Here is a 25883-nt window from a genome sequence, read left to right on the forward strand (position 1 = left end):
CGAACCAATATTTGGGGAACGATTGACCCGCAGGCTCCTTGAATGGAGACCTTGGCAAATAAAGACCGCGTGGTCGGCCACTGACTCGGTAGACTGACGACATTGTCAAGGAAGTTGGCTCCCAGTGGATGTATTCTTTACGAGGCATACTAGAGGAAGATAGTGTACGTCTATAAATAGACCATTACATACATTAAGGTGCATAATGAGCACTTGGTCGTACAATGAAGTTGTGAAAAAACTAGCACGTCCTGGGCCCAATACGATTCTTCTAACGAAACAATATCTTCTTCATGCCCAGTTCAAAGATTTTAGGTCTTCAAAAGGTGCAATAGATATAAATAATTGTAATTGAATCGTTCTCGACTTGTTCTGTTAAACCTGGTAGCCTTCGCAGAAAACAATACCATTGTATAAATGTAAAAAAATTATAAAACATTTAATTCGTAGCCCATTGTTTCCTTCAACTCTTTGAAATGAACGTTTGATTGGCTTTTAACAAAATTGCTATTGAACACAAATCAAAAGCACAAAACAACGTGAATTCATTGACGATAATTAACAATTATTGTTGCAAATTATATAAGCCTTTGATGTTTACATTATTTTTAGGTTAAGGCTGTTTAAATGTGGTGATATAAAATAGTATAAAGCATATATCCCTGAAGAGGTATGGACCAATGGAATTCCTTTGTATGTGCGCATTTAACATACGATTGGACTGTGAAGAAAAACATCGTGAGGAAACCCAAAAAGTCGACGGCGACCACCTACTTGCCCATTAGGTTGACATTTGTCAATCGTTTGCTTATGAAACATTTACAAAAATATGAGGCCTAAAAAGATTGTAGCGCCACCGATTTATATTTTTTATATATTAGCATTCATTTATGTAAATAAACATACACATCAAATTCGAATAGACCAATTATATAGGTAATATACGTAAAGGGTCTGCGTTTACGCGTCAATATCAAGCACAACATATTTCTATATTATTTAGTTTATTGTTAAGAAAATGTAAATAAACACATTTTTCAGTCTCAATTGATCATGGATTAGATTTGTATGTCTCAAATCCGAAAAATGCGAAAAAACCGTAGTAGAAAGATTTTCTTATCACGGTGTTTGAACACTGAGGATCCGTCTCGGAAGAGTACGTAATCCCTTAGCTCTCGCGAAACTTATATCGGACATCGTTCCCAATGAGATTTATGAAATAGAGCGTGCACTTATGTCTGCACGCACTGCACGAATTCTACCAGCTGGATGTACCAGACTAAATGGATCTCGCAAATCCCAAAATTACTTATCTACTAGTAGGTAACTGTTTTGGCCCAAAAGCCACAATCTTTTATCAGTAAGGCAAGCTAAGATTCTGATCTAGACTTAATACCCACTATACTTAGCGCTAAAGGCTACTTACTTAATGTTATAAGTATTCAGAGTCGAGACTCCTAAAACAAAATAGTAAAAAAATAACATTAACTAATGCGGTAACTAAAATATTAATCCATATCGCACGTAATTATTAATATCCTATGTAAATATGATGAGAGATCGAAAGGTTCGGGTGAAAATGAAGGTATCTTTTGCAAAAGGTAATTAAAATTGCCGGAATATAAAAGATTTTAACTAGCGGCTTCTCAGTGAATTAATTAATTTATTCAGTGGTTGTGATCATTAATTCAGCTGATAATTAACGATGGTGACTGTTTTCATTTCACACTTCACTCGCTTAAAAATGTTAATTTAATTTGAATAATATTGGATCGCTTACGTACTTCTGTTTTCTAAAAGTTCTTTGATAACCGTTCCGCTTTTTTTGTTTGTGATTGATAAATAACAACTGATTTTTTTTTAGATTGTATAGTCAGGCAACGCAATTTTTTTTTCGATAACACCTGCAGAGTAGCGTTCAAAAGAAAATAACAAAACCATAGACGCAAATTATGTACTCTGCGTCATAGTCTTTGGTTATCTAGTGCTTTATTTTGACTTTTTGGTTTCTCATTTTACAACCAATTATTAGCATTTGCCAATATGGTTTTAAAGTTTTATATTTGGTGGTACATTAAAATGAAGTTTCTATAATTACTACAACGATATCTTATTATTTGAAAAGTCACTGTAAATGATTTTTACATTAAACTAGCTGACCCGGCGAACTTTGTACTGCCTATCAGTCACTGAATGCCGTGATACAGATTAGCTGAAATTTATGAAAGTTTATTAAGCAATTAACACATAAAGAAATAAGCGATACAGGTATATTTAATTTGGTTTTTTCATCACTGACATAACTCTACAGATTTAAATATTTTGTGGATTGGAAATTTTATTTAAATACGTTCTTTAATTTAAGTATTTTACCGTATCGACAGAATGAACATTATATGTTAGACAGATTTCGGAACGGAACATTTTGTATTACCTTTTTTTTCATTACTTTTTTCTAATTATTTCATATTGTTATTATGTGTTAACCCAAAGTTGTTTTATATATTAAGATTATTGAAGATATAAGTGAAAGTTCTCGCAGTAGCGGTTGTAGCGTATAAAATTTCTTTCGGTTTTTCGTATCGTAATATTTGAATTACGACCCCTCAAAATAATTTAAACATAAGCTCGAAAAAATAATGGAACGTTGTTAAATTTTAAAGTACTTTATTGATATAAAAGCTGCTTCTTTTCAGGTATCGGGTGTCGTGGGTCGCGCAGATGTGTTGGCGTGTTTTTTCTTCCTTTCTTCACTTCTATTTTACCACGGGTAAGCTTATTTATAAATTTAAAATAAATTATAATTAAATCTTTTAATAAATCTCGGTTTTGAAAAAAACTGTGTTTAAGATTTTTATATTTTCTATTCTGCCATTAAGAATTTTCATATTTTTTGTTTTCCTGATTGACTAAATTATTAAACAATGCACGATAGAACCCAGTGTCGCTACTTAGATTTCCACATACAATACATATACAATATATGATTGGATAGTCTGTTAACTGTTAACTGCTAAGCGTTATGAAACTGAATTTTCTTGACATGTATTAAGATGTATTTTAAAACTAACAAAAATGTGCAGTGATGGTGTATCAGTTGCTTTGGTGACCAAATACCTCCTGCCTTGCGAGAATGCTACGAGGAAATTTTTCAAGGATTAACCGTTTCTACATTCACCAATAGTTATTAGCCCAGTCAATAACCTGTTTGATATTCGTTCTTTATAATAATAATCCTTCCAAGTTCTAGACAAATTTTGTTATTAACAGCATTGAAATAATCTGTATGAAACATAGGTTTCGAAAGGGTTATGAATAAATTACCAGCAATAAAAACCAATTATTTTTTTAGTTTAGTATAGTCAATATTGAGTTTTATTAGTCACGTGACACAAAGTGTTCGCGATTTAGACGAATCGACGACGCCGTAGCTTGTAATAATAATGTCGTTGCCTAATACTAATAGTTTCTTGGAGTTTAGTCGGAGTGTGTTTTTATGGAAATTAATATATGTGTATTTGTATAAAAATGATAATTAAAATGTAAAACTTGACGCAATCCTGCCTAGTGCAGTGCAAGGTTCGTGAAATTATGAATGTTTAATTTATATTTTCAAGGATTCAAGAATTAAAAGTAACAATTTGTCTATAGACACTAATAATTAATCTAAAATGGCATTTAAGTACATTTTTTTATTACTATTGGTACGTACAACTCAAGCCGAATACATGCCAATTAAAGCGTCAACTTATGACAGCTAAGCGCAAGTTGGACAGAAGCATTTCTCAAGATCCTTAAGAAAGTGTAAATGAGGTTCTAACGTGGGAATAGTTTTGAACTCGCCTGATGTTGTTACAGACTTGCCTCTTGTTTCGGGACTTTGGGATAAAGGCCCGGGAAAGTTTCGTATCGGCCCCGGGGACGTCCCAAATCGCCGGGATTATGCTATTAGAATGATGTCGCGTGAAATATTCGATCGCGTGTCTGACTTGTTAGGCTTCCCTAATTTGAGTCTGAAAAACAATGTTAATATGGCCTGTATTACTTAAAATAACTTTATTCATATAGGTAACCAAGTATACTTATGAACGTCAACAGAAAATATGTTACATTGATTCTAAATTTATATTTACTACAGTTCCCAAGTCATGGGCGTAGAGCGGGAAAGAAGAACTGGCAAGAAACTTTCCGCCACCCTTTTTAATCGCCAAGTTTTGATTCAACTACTTATGAGCAATATACATAACTCAAAATCAAAATAACTATTCATATAGGTAAACAACTACACTTATGAACGTCAGAAAAGTTAAATTAATTGTAAATTTACATTTACTACCAGTTCGCAAGTCAAGAGCGTTAATCGGGCAAGAAACTTTCCACCACTCTTTTATTAGTCATAATTGTGTTGCCGCAATATATTTTTTTCTTGTTTATAGCTTTTATTTATGCCAATTGGGCACAAGGTACTTCGCCAGTGTCGTGTAGATGGAGAAGACACCGCAATATATCAGAGTCAGATATGGTAGAACTTGTGTTAATTTCGTGTAAGTGCAGTTTGAAACGTGTGATACTCATTCAACAGAAAATATAAAATTAACGTTATTGAAAATTTTATACAGATTACATATATTTGATTCAGTTTGAGTTAATATACAAACAATATATTTGATACTTTTCAGTTGTACCAGTCGGCACCGCGTGGTATGGAGTGTTGTGTTGGCGGCTCTCAGCATGTTCGCTAAGGAGACTGGTCTCACTGCGCTTCTCTTTAATATTGTCTTTGACTTGTACAAATGCTGGGGAACATTATTCAGGTATGATATGTAATGTACATTAGCTTGATAATTATATTCAAGAATTAACGATATCGGTCACTAATTGGTTTTTTGAGGCACAATCAAGGGAAAACTGCTCCTTATTGGAGGAAGATTTGACTACGAAAAGTGATTCTATACTAACTTAAAAGAAAGAAAAAAAAATTGCAGACAACTTCTAAGGGCTAAAAAATCGTTAGAAAACTGGCAGGCTCTAAACCCACTATGGCTGATTACCTATATACTTATAATAATTATGTATAAGAAACAGATAGAAACCTGTGTGTTATTCAAAAACGAGGTATTAGTCTCAAATAGCATTTGGTTGTTTTATCCTTTACCTTGTTCTCACTTTAAGAAATGATTATTTGACATGTGAAGAACAAAACTTTTGAATCAAACTGTTTTAGTTTGATTAAATGTATCGTAAGAGCGACCTCTATGGAAATTGACAGTTATTGCAATGTCATTCAATACGTGATTCACAAATTAATGTAGGTTTCTACCCATGGTAGACTAATAATTATCTAAGTTTATTTTTTATAGTTATAACTGGCTGGTAAATATACCAGAGAAGATTATATAAATACCATACTTTAAAGGTTTTGCAAGTTTTGTCTTGTTCCTATAGATGTCGTTATTATGTTAAACGCCATCTAGTGAATTAGTTCTTAAGCATCCTAATCTAATGTAAAAATCTGCAACATTGTTAATTATAGGAAACAATGTTACAATGGCTTATGGTGATACAGATTGGAAGTGATTTTGACAATATTTTGGTTACCACAGGTTTTATTTCTTTTTTTGCTAGATAGCTGGTCAACTCTATTGTCAATTACTTATTTTTACTAATCTGTGGCCGCGCTTCGCCACTTTTGGCGCCATTCATACATTTTATCTTTTGTTATATCATAATATTGTCATTAGTTATTTTTGATTATGCTCATTCGTCTTATATATATATTTAGTTCTCATTTTGCAAAGGTTATTTTATTATTTATTATTCGTCGTGACGATTCTAATATTTTAGTGAAATATTGTATTTTAGGATGTTATTTCTCTAGTTTTTTATTTAACTTTTGTAGTTTGTATTATTTTCTTTGATAAAAAAATTAATTTCTTGTAAGTTTGATTGGTCGTTAAATAAATTTAAGTTCAACTAGACTGTGAGTGGGACCTACACCAACCACACAATATATATATATATATATATATATATATTTAATATGGAAATAATGGATGACTAAATCGAACTTGATCTATTTATATATGAGGCAAAAAATAATCCAAACGTTATTTTCATTTTAGATCTCCTGTTCGTTGGCGATGGAAAGGCGATAATGTATGGAGTCGTGTCAGCAGGGGTCTCTTGGCTTTGGTCCTTTTAGCGGGGTTCCGACTGATTCTTCTACAAGGCTCTCTTCCAGCATTTTCACCACAAGATAACCCTCCAGCTTTTCATCCCTCATTCACTGTTAGGTAATCTATTATTTGGATGTCTCAATATTAATATAAATCTATACAAATATTTTCTCACGAATGAATGTCACATTTGACACATAATAACAATTAAATTAAGATATTAATTTACTTATCGAAGCCTGATGCGTTCTCAAAAACCCAATTAAATAAAGACTTCAGACTCCTTTAGTTCTGTTTTGATTAAATGATTAATTCTATACCTATATATACGAACCTGCAATAGGCACATATTTTTAAGTTCGTTCGTTGGTTTATTTTATTCATATTTAAAAGGATAGATGTTATAATAAACTTCCTGAATTTCTAAAATAAAACAGGCAATAATTCTTCATAAAAATATCTAAGTCAAAGTCAAATCTTTACATTTTTAATCTTATAAGTAGATACATTATTTATTTGTTATATTTCATTTGGCGAATAGGGAAATGTACTTAATAATGTTAACTTAACTTTTATAAAGAAATTCAGTCTATCAGTCGGACTGTAACGGTGTAATACAATTTCTCGGTGTAATAATTCTTATTTAACAATTTGGTAAACCTCAAGTTATTTGGTTAATTCTTCAAATTTTCCGGTAATTTATTCCGGTCCTTTGCTAGTTTCTTTATGTCATATTTGCTTGATTTCAAATTACATCGTAATCTATATAAGCTCAAAACGTTTTTATTTTATTTTTAAGGTGTCTCTTCGCCTTACTTAAAACGAAGAAGTAAATGAATTCTAACCTAATTTAATAAATATTCTTATATTTAACATAGGAAAGTATCGAGTAGTATGGCCTAGTGGCTTCAGCGTGCGACTATCATCCCTGAGGTCGTGGGTTCGATCCCCAGCTGTGCCCCAATGCACTTTGTTTGTATGTGCGCATTTAAACATTCGCTCAAACGGTGAAGGAAAACAATCATTCTTGTGTACAAATTTTTCACTCACCAATGTTTAGCACTTAAGACTAACGTACTACGGAGAATTACATAAAAACTACTGTACCGATTTCGAAAAAAATTAGTTAAAATAGACCTGATCAAAATACAGTTCTTGTCGATATTGTGTTTTAGTGTAAATTTTTACACAAACATACGAAATTTAAATATAAATAATACATCATAATGCATAAATATGACGGTTCGGTTAAAAGGAGACTAATATTCCTGATTCCTGATATTCGGAGACTTATTACAGGTTGTTGACATTCTGCTACCTGGCCGCATTCAACTGGTGGCTCCTGATATGTCCCTGGACATTGAGTCATGATTGGCAGATGGGTTCAGTGCCACTCGTGACCACACTCTGGGACTATAGGAATTTGCTCACAGGCGCCGCTATTTTGGCCCTGCTGGCCTTGACCTATAGATTTGTTATGGACTTAGAGGTATTTCTTCCCAGTCACAGTAAGGCCATCATTGCTTTCGAATTAAATATGAATATTTAAGGTGAACATAATGTTTATGCCTATGTTTAGTATTCATGTATAAATAAACACTCTTTTAAAAGATAATTGATACATCCAAAAACATCAGTCTTTTCGAAATAAAGATGATAATGTAATTCAAACTAAAATAAGAGCTGAAAAACCCATTTGTTTCACGGTTATAGAAAATATTGTGTGTTGTGTTCAGGCCAAAAGACCTAAAAGTTTTTTTTTTCAGTTACAACGACATACACCAGCAGTTGCAGGTCTATTGCTACTCATCATTCCATACTTGCCAGCTTCGAATTTACTGGTCACGGTGGGCTTTGTGGTCGCTGAAAGAGTGCTTTATATACCAAGGTATTTTTTTAAATATCCTGCATTTTTAAGTGTATAAATAGTTTAAGACTTCTTTAAATTCACTAATATAAATCAAATAAATATTTTTTTACCAGTTTCAATATATATATATATAATCAGACTTTGTCCAGCCCTCCAAGTCTTGGCCTCTGATTTCTTTAAAGAAAATATTGTTTTAAACGGATTAAAGCTATTTGTATTATTATAAACTTATAATTATTTATATAATTTTAAATTTCATACGTAAATTTCCGACGTTTAGCGTACAAATTATGTAAATAATTATAAATTTATAATAATACAAATAGCTTTAATCTGTTTAATAAATTATTTTCTTTCAATGTGTAAAAGCTATGTTAACCAAAGACAATACTCAGATTTCTTTGTAGTTATTTTCTTAATATGCAAGAAGCTTTTGTAGCTTTTGGCGCTGTTAGAATAAAATATATTGCTGCCCGTGATTCGAACGCACTACCAACAAGTCAAGAGTCACAGAGGCAATAACATCAAAACTGTACACAGCTGAAAAATGCTAAATGATTTCCAGCGTGGGTTCAGTCTTACTGACGGTGTGCGGGATGCAGGCGTTATGGCGTCGTGGGGGTGGGAGTGGGAAGCGGCTGATGGCGCTTGGCGTGGCCGTGGTGGTGGCCGGTGGGGCTGCACGTACAGTGCTGCGAAACCAGGACTGGCGTACGAGGGAGACGATACTTAGGTAAATTTCGTCTTAGGTGTGGCGAGACAAAATAAATTTACTTCAAAACTAAAAAATTAACGTTTTACATAAAAAAATGTTTATATTTTGATTATTCGTGTTACGAATACAAACATATTGAAACTTTTTTCCAAATAGTAATAATATCTTGATATACATAAATTACGCGTCACGTTGTTTGGCGGCTATGGACTCCTAAACTACTTGACCGCTTTCAATCAAATTTGCACACAATGTACAGTTTGATCTAACTGAAAATATAGGATAGCTTACATATATATAATTCTACTGTACGTGTGTATGTCACTGAACTCCATTAAACGACTAGACCAATTTGAATGTTTTGTATTCGTTTGGGAGCAGTCGATGGTTTATATTCACAAATCAGTCCAGCAGATGGCGCTGCAGTCAGTATTTTCACACTTTGTTTAAATCCTAATCGCTTGAAATATGCAGGACAACGTGTGTCTGGTTCGCTAGTAAAGTATATATTTGTATAATTTCAAAGTTTTGATAAATTAAATACATAATACCTTGAACAACTTCTACATATAAAATCCAAGTTATAAAAATACGGTTAAAAAGATACGGTTCCTGGGGGTTTCGGGAACAGGATATTACGTTCACTCTACATTTACCACTCACGTACAACCAAATAATTATTTATTTAATAATAATTACGACTGGTATTTGTAGCAACGAAACGATATTATTTGTTAAAAATTTCAGAGCTGACCTAGCCGTTTTGCCTCACAACGCAAAATTGCATTACAATTTTGCAAACTTCCTGAAAGACATCGAGCAACAAGAGAACGCAATTAAACATTATAAAGAAGCGTTGCGGTAAGTTGTTATAGTTACTTATTTTATTCGGTTCTATACTAATTTCTTATTGCGCATAATGATAACCTTAACATTTTTTTAAAGAATTTAGTCAGTTAAATGCTCTATAGAAAAATCACAGATTATAGAATCACATTATTTTTTTATGAATAAACTAGTTGTTTGACTTTATTGCGCATAATAATATCCTTCACATTTTTTAAGAATTTAGTCAGTTAAATGCTCTATAGAAAAATCACAGATTATAGAATCACATTATTTTTTTATGAATAAACTAGTTGTTTGACTTCAATGCGCATAATAATATCCTTCACATTTTTTTAAGAATTTAGTCAGTTAAATGCTCTATAGAAAAATCACAGATTATAGAATCACATTTTTTTTGTGAATAAACTAGTTGTTTGACTTTATTGCGCATAATAATATCCTTCACATTTTTAAAGAATTTAGTCAGTTAAATGCTCTATAGAAAAATCACAGATTATATAATCACGTTTTTTTGTGGTATCTATCTATCTATGATATCTATCTTAGCTCGGACAATGAAGGAAAACCGCTTGCGTTAGACCTAAAACGGCGTGCGTCAAGCACAGGAGGCTGATCACCTACTTGCCTATTTGATTGAGAAATTATCATGAAACAAATATGTTCTTGTGTCCAAAAACAATTACAAAGAAATCGTTTTATTCAGCATTTTTCGATTTGTGAAATCGAGTTGATAAAGTAACTAAAAAGACTAAATTTTCGTCACATATATATATTTGTACTAAATTTGTAAGATACCTACATAAAAAAAATTTTTGTTCAAGTACCCACAACTTTCTATATTTTATAGAAATGTTTTTCTTAGCATTTTATTTTATTTTACTTTTAAAGAAACACGACACAGAGAACACACGACATGGAAAAAATACAATACATGTATTTGTGTCTATACAACTTTTAAACAACGAATATTTTACTTAGGAACATATTTTAGTCACGTATGGCTTTGTAAGACATACAACAGCAACTTTGATAACATGTATTATTGAACTACATATGTATCTACAAAAAAAATAACATAAAACTAGCGGGCCATGCCCATTTTTTGTGAACGGGACGCAATACCTTCATTTCCTTAGAGGAACAAATACCTTAAGCCTAAACGTAATATTACAGACTGTGGCCAAGTTACGCGAGCGCGCACAATAACCTGGGCACGCTCGAAGTCTGGTCGGGACGCGCTGAGCACCATTTCCTTCTGGCTCTGCGGTACAACGCGAGGCATCTCAACGCGCACTATAACCTGGCGAGGCTTTATCGGTCAGTTACTTACAGAGCAATCTAATTGCAGCGCTTTAAGGCAGATGAAACCGGAAATAGCCAGTTTATTATCAAATAAAATGTGAAGCCAAGCTCCTGAAATGTCAGTTCATACTAATTCAGTCATTATTATAATTATTATAGCCTCTTAGCTTTTCTCTTTATTACCATAATGAATAATATATTAAACAAGTATATTGTTACGAAGACGGGTCGACTACAATGTTTCTAGATTTTTCCACTACTTAGAGAACTTTTCAGCAGGCTGTAATATGATTTCTGACCGTTTCAGGAGAGGGTGAATCACATATTAGAAAATTGTAATTTCCATAATGTTACCCTAGTTTTCAGGAAGCTGAAACATTTTTTCAGTCAGTTTCAGAACATGTGTAGTCGAGTGGTGCAGTTTTCAGGAGACCCGTTTTCAGGCCTCGTTATACCCCTTTGATGAAGGAATATTCTAGACCGAACTTTCTAGGTGTGAGACCATGTGTGTGTGAGTCATGAGAAATGACACGAGAGAGAGAGAGAGAAGATCAGAACTTTCTCGAAACTAGACGAGCACTCTAGAACGCCGTACGACAAGGACGGAGCAACGTGCGAAAGAGATAAAGAGTGCGGACGTTCTAGAATTGTGCAATCGCTACTCAGTAGCAAGCCCGCCTAGAAAGTTCTCGAATATTGTTTAGAACTATTCCCAGGGATATATAAGCGAGCCGAAACGCGACTAGTCGCCTTAGTTTTGAATGCGATAACAAGAGCGAAACACCGAAGCGATAAAGTGCGAATAAAGTGAATACAAGTGATAAAGTACAGTGTGAAGTGTGCATAAGTGAAGTAATTAGTGACTGTGTTTTTGTGTGTTATTAGTGAATCTCTGCAATTAATTTTGTGCCCATAAATTCCTCATTGATTTATCAAGAAATAAACCCTTGAATAAATCCACGGCATTTTCTATCCGATCCCCTAGCTCGTAACAATATCATATCATTGATTATTAACATATGTGCTTGCATTAAAAAATAAAATATTACTATTAATAATCCTTAAATTGAAATTCCAATCATAATTCATAATTTCAATGTATATAAATTCTCCCTCCTCCGTTTTGCTGTCTGTCTTTTGCTTTGGTGATCCAGTTTTCACCGGCTTTTCTTTTTATTTCATCAATCCATTGTTCCTTTGGTCTACCTCTTAATCTTTTATTTGTTGGTCCTTGCCATGTAACCCTTGGTGTCCATTTTTCCTTGTCCATGCAATATGACCCGCCCAGTTGAATTTTTTTTACGAATATTCTAAAGCATCTATTATTTTTGTATGTATGTATGTTTAGTAGACTCCTTTCCATCGCCTTCTGGCACACTTGTATTGTGTTTTTGGTGTAGTTATTGTTAATCCATATCTGGCAGACAAGGTATTACATATGAGTGAATTATTTTTTTCTTAAGTTTTAAAGGTAATTCTGATTTAAGGGTTTCTCTATTGCTCCAGAATTTATTCCAGGTTATGTTGACTCATATGGCTGACATGTGCTTTTTATACTTGTTTTGTTGACAATTATTATTTACATTACAACAGGAATAATATTAGGTCCTTACATATGAAATTGGCGTTTTGTCGTACTGGCCACTTTGACCTCAAATATCAACCTCTTTGGTTAGGAATTCCAAATTCAATTTTTTGTCTCTCGCATTTGTTTTTCGAAAACCATGATTCATTTCATTTTTTCTATGCGTCATTCTATTTTTAAAATGGTAAACGAGAAACATCGCCGTATCTACTAGTGCAAGTTCTACGGTTTCACCAGTGCTGCAGAAGCGGCTCTAAGGATTATTTATGTATAGGTGGCGGTGTCGCAAAAGAAAACACAGTGCATTTTTGATTGTAACATTTTCTTTCTGGAAATTTCGATCTGCAGAATAAGCCCCGTGAATGGCTGGAGACCAAAGTTCATAACGAAAAATTTAAGGCTATAGTCTGCTGTTTTGAGACACTGGGTTCATATACATGCCTTTGTACCTCGTGCATCGAATCTTTCAATCAAATGTTTTAATAACTTTGCTAACATAGTTATAAGTATCTCTACTTACTTACTTACTTAGTATTATGGACTTATAATGGTCTGAAATAAATGATTTTTATTTTTATTATTTTATAGTGAAAGCGGCTCCATCGCAAAGTACGTTTATTATATTATTATACGTTTGAGCAGCAGGCTGTGGTGTTAGTAATAAAATGTTTTGATCCACTTAAAACAAAACGACATTATAAAATACATAAATATGTGTCGTCAATAAATGACTAGCATTAGTTTTTAAAATAAGTAAATAATTTATTTTTTACGAATTTTTTTTTATAATAATGCAACTTTAAATGTTGTATTCTTGATAATTTTAATAAAATAATTTCAAACATCCAACATTGTCATTGTCAGTGTCATTAGTGATGTTACAGAAGAAAATTCATTGAGTTTTCCTCAGCCCTCAATTATTTTTTTTTTTTTGCTGTGTTTAAATTTACTTCAAACAGTTGAACAAGTCTAATTATTTTTCGTTAGTATAGTGCAATTGTATAGAGTATTTTTATGTTATGTCATTTAGTTTTAATATCTTATACTTAATTTGCATTAACTACTTCGTATTACTAATTGTTTAAGAATATTTAAAGTAAAAATGTTATATAATAATAAATTCCATTACATACTTTTAAGAACTTTATGTAATATTGTAATCTCTATGACTCCCGCTGAAGGACTCTGTATCCATAAATTTAAAAAAAAAAGAATTTCATAACAAATTGCTTAGTACTATGTACTTAGCTAATCAGCTAACGACCGAATGCAACAAAGTCGTGACGTCAAAGTAAAGCTTGCAAAAGTTTACTCTTAATATTTCGCAACGAATGCAAGATCAACAGATGGACCGAGATTATTCATAAACTATTTATTTTTTAAATGAATTTTACATTACTTATAGTATAATTATAATTGTAGGGTAAAACAAAAAATAAACTCTTATCGAAATTCATCTAAACTTTACTTCTGAATTCGTCATAACTTAACAGTTGCCTTCATGGATTTTTACAAGCATTGTGCAATAATTTGTACATTTTATATTTGCAATATTTATTTAATAACACGAACAAATAAAATCAAATTTTGTTAACGGTGACTTATCTAGCAGCAAATAAATTCTCGTTAAAATCCTTTGCATAAGATTTAGTTAAATTTTTAGTACTCGTTAACTTGTTTAATGTACGAAAAATTTAAAGACTTTTTGACAAGTCTGAAAGAAAAGGAGTACTGCTCCAGCCCCTGAGTGGTCATCCCAGTTCTCAGTCATACCCATTAGATTAGAATTATACCCAAAAAGTCGAGTGTGTTTCAGGCACACAAGACAAATCCCACTTGTCTATTAAGAAAAAAATACGCAAGACATACACATATCTGAGGCCTAGACCTAAAAGGTTCTAGCGCCACGGATTTTTGAAAAGGGCCCAGCCCTTACCAAATTTTATTTTCATAAAATATTTTTTTATTTATTAATAAGATATTTTTTAATAGAAATTGTGCAAAACAATGTTTCCAAGTCGAGTATTGTTAAAACAAAGTGTTAAGTAAATATAGTATATATTTTAGCAAGAAGAATCGCATCGCGGAATCCTTGAAGATGCTGGAGCGCTGCATCTCCCTGGAGCCTCGGTTTGTCCCTGCCCACGTGGAGATGTTCCTGACAGCTGCTGGACAAGACAAGCACGCCGCTTTGCGCCGCCTTTTAGACCTGGAGCCACGCAACTGGGAACATTATTATCGCTACGGGAACTGGCTGAAGGGAAAAGGTGAGAATCGTATAAAAAAAGATTTTTCTTCTGTAAATTTTTGTATTAGGTGAAGGTACATAGTGCAATACAGAATACTACAAAACTATTATTTTTCGTCCTCGAACCCAACATTTAAAGCCATGTTAACTCAGCATACTCAACTCGGCCTAAGACAGTTAGTTTATATACAATATACCATAAAGACGGTTTTTACATTAAACGATCGATTAAGAATCTGAAATTTTCTAGTTTGTTTACCAATTAATAAAACCAAACTACAAAGACTTACAAAAAAATGTGTGCATGTACACACGTAAGAAGGGAAACTATATACTATTCTTTATGACCTTATTTTTCGAAAAATGATCTACTATATGCAACTTTACAGAAATTGGTTAAGTAAAGTTAAATTAGATCAAGTTTAACATAAGGCTTTTATTATCATAGACATGAATACAAATAATACAATTATTTAATTTTACCTTATACCTTTTACCTATTATAATTATTACTATCATTGTTATCGTTATTATATATTTTGGTTATTAATGGCTTCGAATATCTTCGAATCAACCGTCAAGAAAAAGATGGCGCGTAACGGAATAATGTGACGTTTATTTGTTTTCCAACGATAAATATTTTTACTTGAAATATATATATGATTTTCTTTGACACATAAGAATACTGTTCTCTTGTTTAATTAGACTTCAAAAAATCTTCAAATGATGAAATTCTGCTTGCTAGACTTATACAAGGAAACATTTTCCTCTTCCAAGACACAATCTTGAACATTCATTCATTTACAAAAGCTTACAAGAAAAATATAATATTTACTGTGACAAGTATTTATAGGCATACATAACAAACAAAGAGAGAAATAAACAGAGTTTCATAAATTATAAAAACTAAAGGAAAATACTGGTAACGTTTATTAGTAATCGTAACAATCAAATAGTTAAGAAAATCGTAAATACTGTATGTATACACTGTATAATACTGTATGTATTTACGATTCTTAACCTACATAGTATTTTTTTTAAATAATTAAAATTTCAATTTTAAATTTGAAATCAACTAGTGACAGTTGCTACCACTCGTTGATTTCAAATTGTGATAGCAACTGTGGATATTCAGACCTAAACAATTGTTTTTCTCATCCTCTCAGGTCTGTGGCCTTTATCCCTAAAATATTACCAAAGTGCTGTCCGAGTTTCATATCTAACGTCTCGTCGTGCGGCTCTGCCTCCGTTGACAGCCGCCGCTTTGCTGCTGCGTCGGGATGGACAAAGGATGAGATTGCTGCATCTACTCACTAGGTAAAATATTAGTAATTTCTCTTTAGCTCTTCTCGATAGTTGCCTGGAAGAGATCACTTATGTAGCAACACCTACAATCTGCGCTTACAAGTAACTGCGATGATGTCACACACCCTAACAAAGATATTCCAACCATGCATGACCTACGCTAGTAAAGATATTGCGACCTTGCAAGACCTACGCTAGCAAAGATATTGCGACCTTGCAAGACCTACGCTAGAAAAGATATTGCGACCTTGCAAGACCTACGCTAGCAAAGATATTGCGACCTTGCAAGACCTACGCTAGCAAAGATATTGCGACCTTGCAAGACCTACGCTAGAAAAGATATTGCGACCTTGCAAGACCTACGCTAGCAAAGATATTGCGACCTTGCAAGACCTACGCTAGCAAAGATATTGCGATCTTGCAAGACCTACGCTAGAAAAGATATTGCGACCTTGCAAGACCTACGCTAGAAAAGATATTGCGACCTTGCAAGACCTACGCTAGCAAAGATATTGCGACCTTGCAAGACCTACGCTAGCAAATATATTGCGACCTTGCAAGACCTACGCTAGAAAAGATATTGCGACCATGCATGATCTACTCTAGCAAAGATATTCCGAACATGCATGACCTACGCCAGCGTAGTCTTCGGGCATTGTGGCTCCTCCCATATCCACTGGCTACAGGCGCTTCACTCATGTGATCGCAAACGGCGCGTCCTTCTACATGAGGAACGTTAGTCTCCACGATGAAGTTGGTGGCCACACGCCACTTCGACAACGTATTCCAAAGTTCGCCTTCACGACAAAAAAGACCAGCCCTGATACGGGTCCGAACGATCCAATAACATTAGCTAATGTCAAATTAAAAGCCGCCAGTGCCACAAAGCAACATCACATGAGAGAAAAATAACGCCTTCACCGGGGAAGGTGCGTACTTATCTCACTCTAGTGAGTCGCGAGAAAAAGCGCAGATCCGGTCGAGCCCTAGCTGAACCCTGTTAAGGCTCTTCAAGCCAACAGCGCCTTAAACTTACCTCAACCATCACTTAAGCACTGGGGCCTTCGGACCAGTCAGTGCTTAAGTGGTGGTTGAGGACGGAGAGTCTCTTTGAAGGTTGGCTGTTTGTGTAAATAAATACGTTTTAAAAGAGATTGGTCAGAAATAATTTTTGTAATCTTTTTAACGTGGTAAATTATTAAATTTCAATCCGTTCTTCAAGGAAATCATTTATCCTTGTATTGGAAACGTTATGCTGATGTTGGCATACTACGATTGTGCCGGATATCCGTCCCATCAATATGATTTACGTACGCACTTAATAATATTTCCTGTGTAATGCAGTCCCAATAGATTTATTGCAATGGGATTTGATTACTGAAGTTCCTGGGCTCGATTTCCAGTTAAATACTATTTCCGGTTCAAGTTATTGTCGGATGTAGATGGCAGGGTGGGCGTGGGGCGGGCGGCGCAGCGGAGCGGGCTTGGAGGCTGAGGACCGAGCTCGCAGGGCGGGCGGCGCGATACACACGTGTAACACAGGTAGGTTTTTTAGAGTATTTTAATGATTAAAATATATTTCCCTAAACGATAACCGCGCCTTTAATCTATTTATCCATCAATATGGTTTTTTTCTAAAGAATGCCCTGAGTACATGTTACAGCAACAATTTCTATACCCAAAGTAATCTAAAATGGAACATAAATACAAAAAAAACACGTCGGATTGATAATCTTAGATTAAGAAAACACTTTTTAAACGGATTGAAGCTATGTATTATAAACTTTAAATTTAAATTTTTCCTAAAAATAAAGCTATAAGCTGTATAAATTATACGTTTAAAAATTGTTTTCTTAATGTGTAAAAGACAATACAATCTTCGATTATTTTGCGGTTGGTTAAAATATATTATATTCTTTTACAATTATTTTGTACGAAACACTTGTTTTGAAAATTCTTACGTTTTAATCAACTAACAACATATCTGGGACAATCCACTTTAAGGCAGTCCATCTTCTAAACCTTTATGTTGAAATTCATGTAAAAATTTACTATATTTCACATTCCATATCCTCTATCGCGTATCTGTTCGCCAAGCAGTTAATCCATAATTTAATGATGGTTTATTACAATTTCAGTCAAAATCTACATGTCTCCATCACAGCCACCTCGAAGTATCGGCACATGCATATCGTAATAACGAATATACAGACGTTAACGTAAAGTCCGAATGTCAAACTCTCCCAGCGACAACGAACCCCCAATTCAAACCCACACACAACAAATCCGAGACAAAACACAAAAGTTGTCCGTTGAACAGGAATGGGCTCGACCCATTTGCTTTGGTTTCAGACCATTTAAAGACTTACTAGGTATAAGGAACATAGATTGTGATTAATATTAAGTCGTTTTGGGTGAAGGTACTCTCTCGATAGCGGACCTTGAAAACTCCGTTAAACCAAATTTTCACTATTTAGTCTGGGAGTTCTGTATCCGTCAATCATTTGTCAACCGAAAACGAAATTCAGAAATGAACAACTTGAAAGTAAAATCTATTCTATAAATTACTACATACATAAGTTTTTAAGGTTGAACTTAGCGACGCTGAAGAGTTTATGAAGAGAAACAATACATGGTATTGACAAGACCACCGAAAGTCGAGTTATTTTTATAGAACGGACAAGAGACTCACCTGATATAAAGACCAATTCTTAATAGGCCGGCAACGTACTCGCGAGCCCTCTGATATTGAGAGTGTCCATGGGCGGCGGTATCACTTAACATAAGGTGAGCCTCCTGCCCGTTTGCCCCCTTTTCTATTAAAAAAAGAGATACAAACATACTCCGAGAACATACGTCTTTTAACAATTGGTACTTTCTTGAAGGATCCTTAGTCGTTGTTTCGTAATACTTCAATGGGCAGCTGGTTCACCACAACTGTGGAACCAGCTGTTCAGTATAAAAACCCAATAGTGAAATCGAGTTCGCTATCGCTATTGGGCGCTATCGAGTACTAGGGCTGTTACTGCTTTGTGTTAAAAGTATGTTTAATATTTTATTAATTATAACCGGTCTTTAATCGTTATTTTAAGGCGTTTCATATATAAGTTGAAATATTACTTCAGTCAAATGTAAAATACGATTGATAATGTAATGATTATTTTATAAGAAATATTTTATTTAAGATTGTAAAATAAAGCTGAAATCGTGAAAGTGATTTTTATTTTATGGTATCAGATTTTTTCTTACACGAAAAATGAGGGTAGTGTCAATTAAGCGATTGACAAAGTTTTTCTACCCGCATTCTTGTTACATCCTTTCAATTTAATAAACTGCAAAAACTCAACTAGACCGTTGTTTGTAAACAATGCAATAATATTTCACAAAAAGCAAGTACTTAAAAAGAATCACCTTGTTTAGGCGTCCCGCTGATTGTTACTAATTTCAATTGCACAAAAAACTTTAATTAAGTCTAAAATCGTGTCGCAATTGTTTTTATGTAAAACTTTGGGTCTTATTATATTATCGTTATATAGGAGTTTTGTTCAGCCAAAAAAACCGTACAATCTTTCGGCTTTCCTCAGCTTCATGTACCTTGATAATTAGTAGTAGTGTAGGTGAGCAGCCTTCTGTGCCTGACACGCCGTCGATTTTTTAGCTATATAATATATAAATATATATTTACAAGAAGAAAGCAGATATAGAAAAAGCCACAACCAATTAATTCCAAATCCAATTCACTATTGTCTAGTGGTGACACTGCTCTTTCGCTTTCTTACAATGCTTTAAAACTGGTAAAATTATAACTGATAGATTAACAATAAAAATAAAGCCTTTTATTTCTAACAATGTTACATTTTAATAATTATAAAATAAATTCTTAATTATATTTTAGGGAATAGGCCTCCTCCAATACCTTACAAAGGTTCATTGCAGGCCCATGTTAGGCTAACAGCATGCAATATATAAAAAGTTAAAAAATATACATAAATAAGTTTACTTTAAATTATTTAATACAAAATTAAGGTCGCCGTAACGATTTAATTAAATGCCTTAAAAGTATGAGAGTTAGACAATGGCTTTTTGATTTATTTTTCAATGACTGACTTTTGTTATTCACGAGGCCTACATACAACCGACCGACAACCGAGTTCGCTTCTACGGAAAGGTTTATATGTCTGTAATATAATATACGTTTGTGAGTTGTAATATATTATTTTTTCCCTTTATGATATTCACGATTGAATCACATTGCATGAATTTAATTTAAGAAATTTATTCATATCTATGTTTAGAATTATGACAATAGAAAGTGCAGTTATCACGACGTAGAAAGTCGAATTACTCAAAATGTATAATACTGCAACAGATTGTACTTGGATAAGTTTTAACTGGCAATTAGTCGACAGTGATAATGCTATTATGGAAGTACATTTCTGTGTAATGTCATAATCCCTCACAGTATGTAATTACGATTTTATTATTTACGAATTTTATTTCGGGAGGGAAAATTTAATATTAGAATACTTCAATAACCACTAAGATGGGAAGGAGTTAGGCTGGCTTAGTTAGCCAGGACTTTAGTATAACGGACCTATTGAGTGTCTAAGTGTGGAAACTGAGTCCACAAACCATACCATACCAAGCACTGAGATTATAAGAGACGTTATATCGCTTTATTAATTAAGTCCTTTTTATTTTAGGCTCTTACGTAAAATTATAATACATTACCTACAATAATAAATACGCCAGTGTTACTCTTCCATGATTGAATCGCTTATATGGATAGAAGTAGTAAAAGGTAGTTTAAATGTTGCTATACTAATTTTAGCCGGGACTACTTAATATGTAATATTCATACATACACATACATATTGAATTAAAAATCAGGTATCTACATCGATTTCGATTTTTGGACGTTGAGTTCATAAAACGAAATAACTATTATTTATTGTACAATCAAAAATATCGGCCAAGGCTTAAAGCCAAGTTACGGAACTTTTTGCAATAAAAATATCATCGAAATTAAATAGAAATCAACCGAAATTGAATTGATGAAGGCGGTGGATTTAATTAAATAAGCACCGAGATTTGTAAATCTTACGCCTAAAAATTCACGGTCATTGTTTATTATATTCGGTTAACCGCGTAAACAAAACCAATTTGCATCGGCTTAGACGCTTTCTACACTTCATAGTTCCGATAGTGAGTTAACCTGCGCGTGCGCCGATCGCTGCCAACCGTCAAGTGCACACAGTGTGTTTACCCTGCCCGAGCTATAAAGACGTGTCACCCGCTCTCGAGACAATCTAGTGAAAGGCCTACGAAAATGCGGGCAATCTGCATTTTCGCGATCTCGATACTTTCCTTCGCGTTGGCAGATTCCGAACCTTGGGTAGAGGAAGAAGATGTAGAAGATTATAATGATTATCACATCGACAAGCGTGACGTCGAAGGTCCATATGAGGAACATATTCGGGTGAAACGTGGACACGAGAGGTCTAAGCGAGCTCCGGTGCCAATTCATCAATATGAAGTCTATGAACCGTTTGAAGAAGGGTCCTACCCAGCTCCATCTTATCAGGAAATGTTAGCGGCTAGTGCTGAACACTACCATAGGTATTTACCCGGAAATACTCGGATCGCCCGTCATTTAAATACGCAAATAAACCCAGGACCCCTCACGTTTGGAGTTAGTCCAGATCCCATAGAAGTTGTTTCAGCGCCTGTAAATCTATCACCAGTAGCTAACACCAGACCAATACAGTTCAGCAATGAACCGCCAGCAGGTGTATTGTTCTATGAACAGAAGGAAGATTTGACCCCAGCTGCTGGTCACGTTGTAGTAAATCACAATCCACATGCCTCGGCGCATAAACAAGGATTGGGTCACGCGCAAGAAGCCAGTCACTTTGATGCACAAGGAGGCAAGGTACATACAATTTTTTTACTATTTATTATACAGGTACATATTCATATAAATCTTAAAGGACCAGACTCATTAATATTTGATACTGAAACAAATAACCTTCGAACCAATTTCTATAAATAGTGTTTTACAAATTAGATGTCATTAGCACTTGTTGTCTTTTTGTCTGTTTCCTTTCATAAATACATGTCTAGGTTAAGTTATAATTAGCTTCTCAACTATCCCCAAGGCATATGAGTTACAAGATAAGTGCTTATAATGACACAAAATATACGTTTAATTGAGGCCTATGTTGTATTTTAAGTCACGTCAATAATATTAGTTACTGATAGAATAAATGAGACTTTAAAATGAAATATTAATAAAAATAAACTTTATTGATATTATGTTCCAAATTTCAAATAACTCTTATTTCAGGTTGTCAAAGGTACCAAAACAGACCACTACGTAGACAAAGGTGGCAAAGGTCACAAAACTGACGAGCACCATCGGAAAGAATATGAGGAAGCAGCTGGTAAAAAGAAAAAACACCATGACCTTGCAGGACATAAGGGAAGTCATCAAGAGGAGGCTTTTGGGCAGAGAGGGGCACACTTCGACGAGAAAAAGGGACACAAAAAAGGACACAAAACTAAGGGTATGATTTAGTATAATTTTTGATCATACCGTCTTGCCTTAGACCCAAAAAGTCGATGGCGTGCGTTAGGCACAGAAGGCTGATCACCTACTTGCCTATTTTTGCGATTAACAAATACAGAATTCAGAGTCCCAAACCTAAAAAGGTTGTAGCGCCATTGATTTATTTTATTTAAGTTGATTATTATTATTATTTGCTTTTGTTCCAAAATTAATCTAACAATGATTACACTTACAAAATAAAATCTTTATCGGTTAATATTATGTAATCATAGCATATACACTTATTAGCAATTAGTCTATTTTACCCAAATATAGTTATAAAAAATAGATTTCTCCTCAAACTTTCATACCAAATCAATTATCCATAACTTACGTCACTAATTCTAGAAGTCCGCGAAACAATAGTTTGTCCCAAGAGGTCAATCAGTTCGGAACAAAATAACATTGTGTAACACCTGTTACACTTTCACTTTGACCGCAAATCTAACAAAAGCGCCGTGCTATAATGCCTGCAATACTCATGCACTAATATGCAATATTAATTGAATGTGAAATTCGTGATTGATTTCAAAACGTTATTGTAAGATCTGTTCTGAAATAAAACGTGATTACTTAGACACGTAAAATGGACGTGATCTAGAGCTAAAGTTACTACAATTGAGTCTGACTCTAATGCCTGTTTACAATTAAATGTAGTATATTTATTATTTGAAGCAGATATAGCTTCCAGGTTGAACATGGTCTCACGTACAATAACTACTTGGGTATATAGCTAATAGCAAAAACAAATCTCATCATTCTATATTTTATTGATTCCTGTGTAACATAACTTAAACTTTATATGAAGATGCGCTCCACTTCCATAAGTGGTCCGAAAAGTTTTTAACCCATCACGATTGTTTATGGTACAAATTTTGGAAAGCTTTCTAGCGATTCGTTTATTCTTTTACATAATTAAAAATGTGACGCCGTATTTATTATAGCTATTCCAACCCAAAGCACCGAAAATATTCAAATAAATAATATATAGAAGAAAAATGGCGGCCTTTGGCCTCAGATTACCAATGTACCTAACATATGCCCTCAACCTCTCAGTTTTACACGTCGTGGCTTGGTTACAGGTAGCCTACTTCCAGTAGCGAACCTAGTTAGCAAACACTGCTCTAAAGGCCTTAACAGATATAAACGCAACATATATTTACAGGCTTCCATAACAAGTATCACAAAGACGAATTCCACAAGGAGCATAAATTCTACGACGACTTCCACAAGGGAGGTGAACATCATCGGTATGGTAAATTCAATGCTCGACACGCTACCAACGAGAGTGGCAAGAAAAAAGCGCACCACGTAAACGCAGGCCACGATTTTGTCGAGAAAGGCAAGAATGGATACAGGTAGGCATTTTTTGTTCCTGCTACCTGGGATAGGGTCTATTTGTTCACGTCATTCAATTTTTAAATATTACGGGTTTATCCCCGTCGAAAAAATGGGATACTTATTTTTAAAGATTGCTTTTGTAGAATTGTATCAAAAGGTTTCCTTGGAATTGGGAAGTTTGAAAAAACTTTTAACAAAACTTTATGTATGACTTATCGGCTAATACGATATAAATAATGGTAAACCGGTAAAACTTGGGTACTAGGATCTCAAATTCTTTTTTTCCAACAGCAAAAAGGGTCATGTAGACGCTGACCACCGAGGCCACAAGGGTAAATCTGGACATGAAGAACATCATTCACATCACTCACAGCACGGCAAGAAGGGAGGCAAAGAAGGTGGCTCTCATTGGGCTTACGCTAAGAAAGACTAAGTTAATATAAAAACTAGTTTAAGGTGATTTGTACCCTGTACTAAAAATGCGCTTGTTATTCGTTACAATATTTTATCAAATAGCGATACCGAATTCAGGTTTTCTGACTGTAATAGTTTTTAATTGACGAATAGTTTAGTAGTATCCAATGGAATCATTACTGCTTTTATAGAGTAGTCCTTCAGGATTCTCCTTCGGACAATATTAAACAGAACTAAAATGCCATTGGTTATTAGCTATCTTCTAATTGCGTTGCGATAATACGTAATGTTTCTAAGGATGTCATAATCGATTTTATATTTCCGCTATTGGTTTGTTAGTAGGTTACCAGGTCTTATTCAAAATAAATAAGCAAAAATCATTATTAAAAATACAGAAATGAATATTTTCAATTCTGTAATCTTTACATCATATCAGCTCTCCAGTATGATGATACTTTCTGACCATATATAAAATAGGTTAAAGCCGAAATACGTGTTAGTTTGAAGTTTATTTAAATATAATCATTCGAGAATACTTTACTGTCTGGATGGTCATAATTGTTGAGATTAAACTTAAAACTTTTGTAATGTTTCTATAACTAAATTACTATTAAAAACTAAATTATTTTTATTATATTAGTTATTTACGGTATCTGGTGACTGCCGGCAAACGGACTTTAGACTCCTGTCATGAGAATATTTAAATCTATAAAACCAAACCGTGATTTTAGTACTAAGAGTAAGCAAACAATATTTATGATTAAAAAGTTGTTCGGCAATATATGTATTACCATTTAAAGTTTTGTCCACATTCAAGGCGTTATCAAACGAAGTATAATTGTTTCGCCTTACCTATAAGTTATCGTAGACAATTCGAGAATAATTTTTGTCTATGACTTTGCTTCAACGAATGTAACTGTAATTTAGTTAGACGCACTAAGCAAAAATAGTTATGCATTTGATCTGGTTCAACGCTTTGGGGAAGACAATATCTTAACGGAACCTGATCGAGTGGAGTCTATATTAGTCATACACACTGAATCATCTGATATAAGTAGCAAAAGATATAAGCAGGGATACCTAGCCTTGATCGTGAAACAAATATATTTTGAAGCACAACGTTGCTTCGATTCATTACAATTCAATCAGTGTTCCGTTCACAATTAAGCGACAAAGCTGCTAAGTTGTGTTCTTTACTGTACCTCTCTCGCCATTGAGTATTCAATCTCCGCGCTGTATAGAAACGTGAATGAGACGTTCAAATGCAGATTTAATTAAGAATGCTTGTAAAATACAGTCCTATTGCCTAACCTCATTAAAAATTGTTTAAGTATTATTCTATTGGTCACACAATCTTAACGGCGGTTGTACTCGTTGCAATTAAAAGATTTTATCTCCGTGCTTTCAACGAGTATACAGCCGCCAACGTTTGTGAGTATTATTTGATAACGGGTTTTATATTTTTGATATT

General features: G+C 33.9%; 2 protein-coding genes across 2 annotated transcripts in view; both read left to right on the plus strand.

Annotated features, from left to right (window-relative positions):
- LOC123710947 (protein O-mannosyl-transferase TMTC1-like) overlaps window positions 1–19263 on the plus strand; it is a 105880-nt gene extending 86617 nt beyond the window's left edge. Inside the window, exons 4-15 of the mRNA XM_045663287.1 lie at window positions 2697–2770; window positions 4680–4814; window positions 6123–6293; window positions 7476–7665; window positions 7943–8064; window positions 8612–8779; window positions 9509–9622; window positions 10784–10927; window positions 14565–14764; window positions 15912–16062; window positions 17493–17592; window positions 18189–19263. Coding sequence (XP_045519243.1) covers window positions 2697–2770; window positions 4680–4814; window positions 6123–6293; window positions 7476–7665; window positions 7943–8064; window positions 8612–8779; window positions 9509–9622; window positions 10784–10927; window positions 14565–14764; window positions 15912–16062; window positions 17493–17592; window positions 18189–18422 — 1803 coding nt within the window. The 3' untranslated portion in view covers window positions 18423–19263. The remainder of the gene's footprint in view (window positions 1–2696; window positions 2771–4679; window positions 4815–6122; window positions 6294–7475; window positions 7666–7942; window positions 8065–8611; window positions 8780–9508; window positions 9623–10783; window positions 10928–14564; window positions 14765–15911; window positions 16063–17492; window positions 17593–18188) is intronic.
- A 1991-nt stretch (window positions 19264–21254) lies between these two features.
- On the plus strand, window positions 21255–24800 carry LOC123711409 (sarcoplasmic reticulum histidine-rich calcium-binding protein-like). The gene is made up of 4 exons (XM_045663986.1): window positions 21255–21982; window positions 22397–22616; window positions 23823–24015; window positions 24290–24800. The coding sequence occupies exons 1-4, from the start codon at window positions 21380–21382 to the stop codon at window positions 24429–24431; spliced, it is 1158 nt and encodes a 385-aa protein (XP_045519942.1). The 5' UTR covers window positions 21255–21379; the 3' UTR covers window positions 24432–24800.
- The last annotated feature ends 1083 nt before the right edge of the window (window positions 24801–25883 follow it).

The sequence above is a fragment of the Pieris brassicae genome, chromosome 6 (assembly GCF_905147105.1).
Source record: "Pieris brassicae chromosome 6, ilPieBrab1.1, whole genome shotgun sequence".
NCBI lineage: Eukaryota > Metazoa > Arthropoda > Insecta > Lepidoptera > Pieridae > Pieris > Pieris brassicae.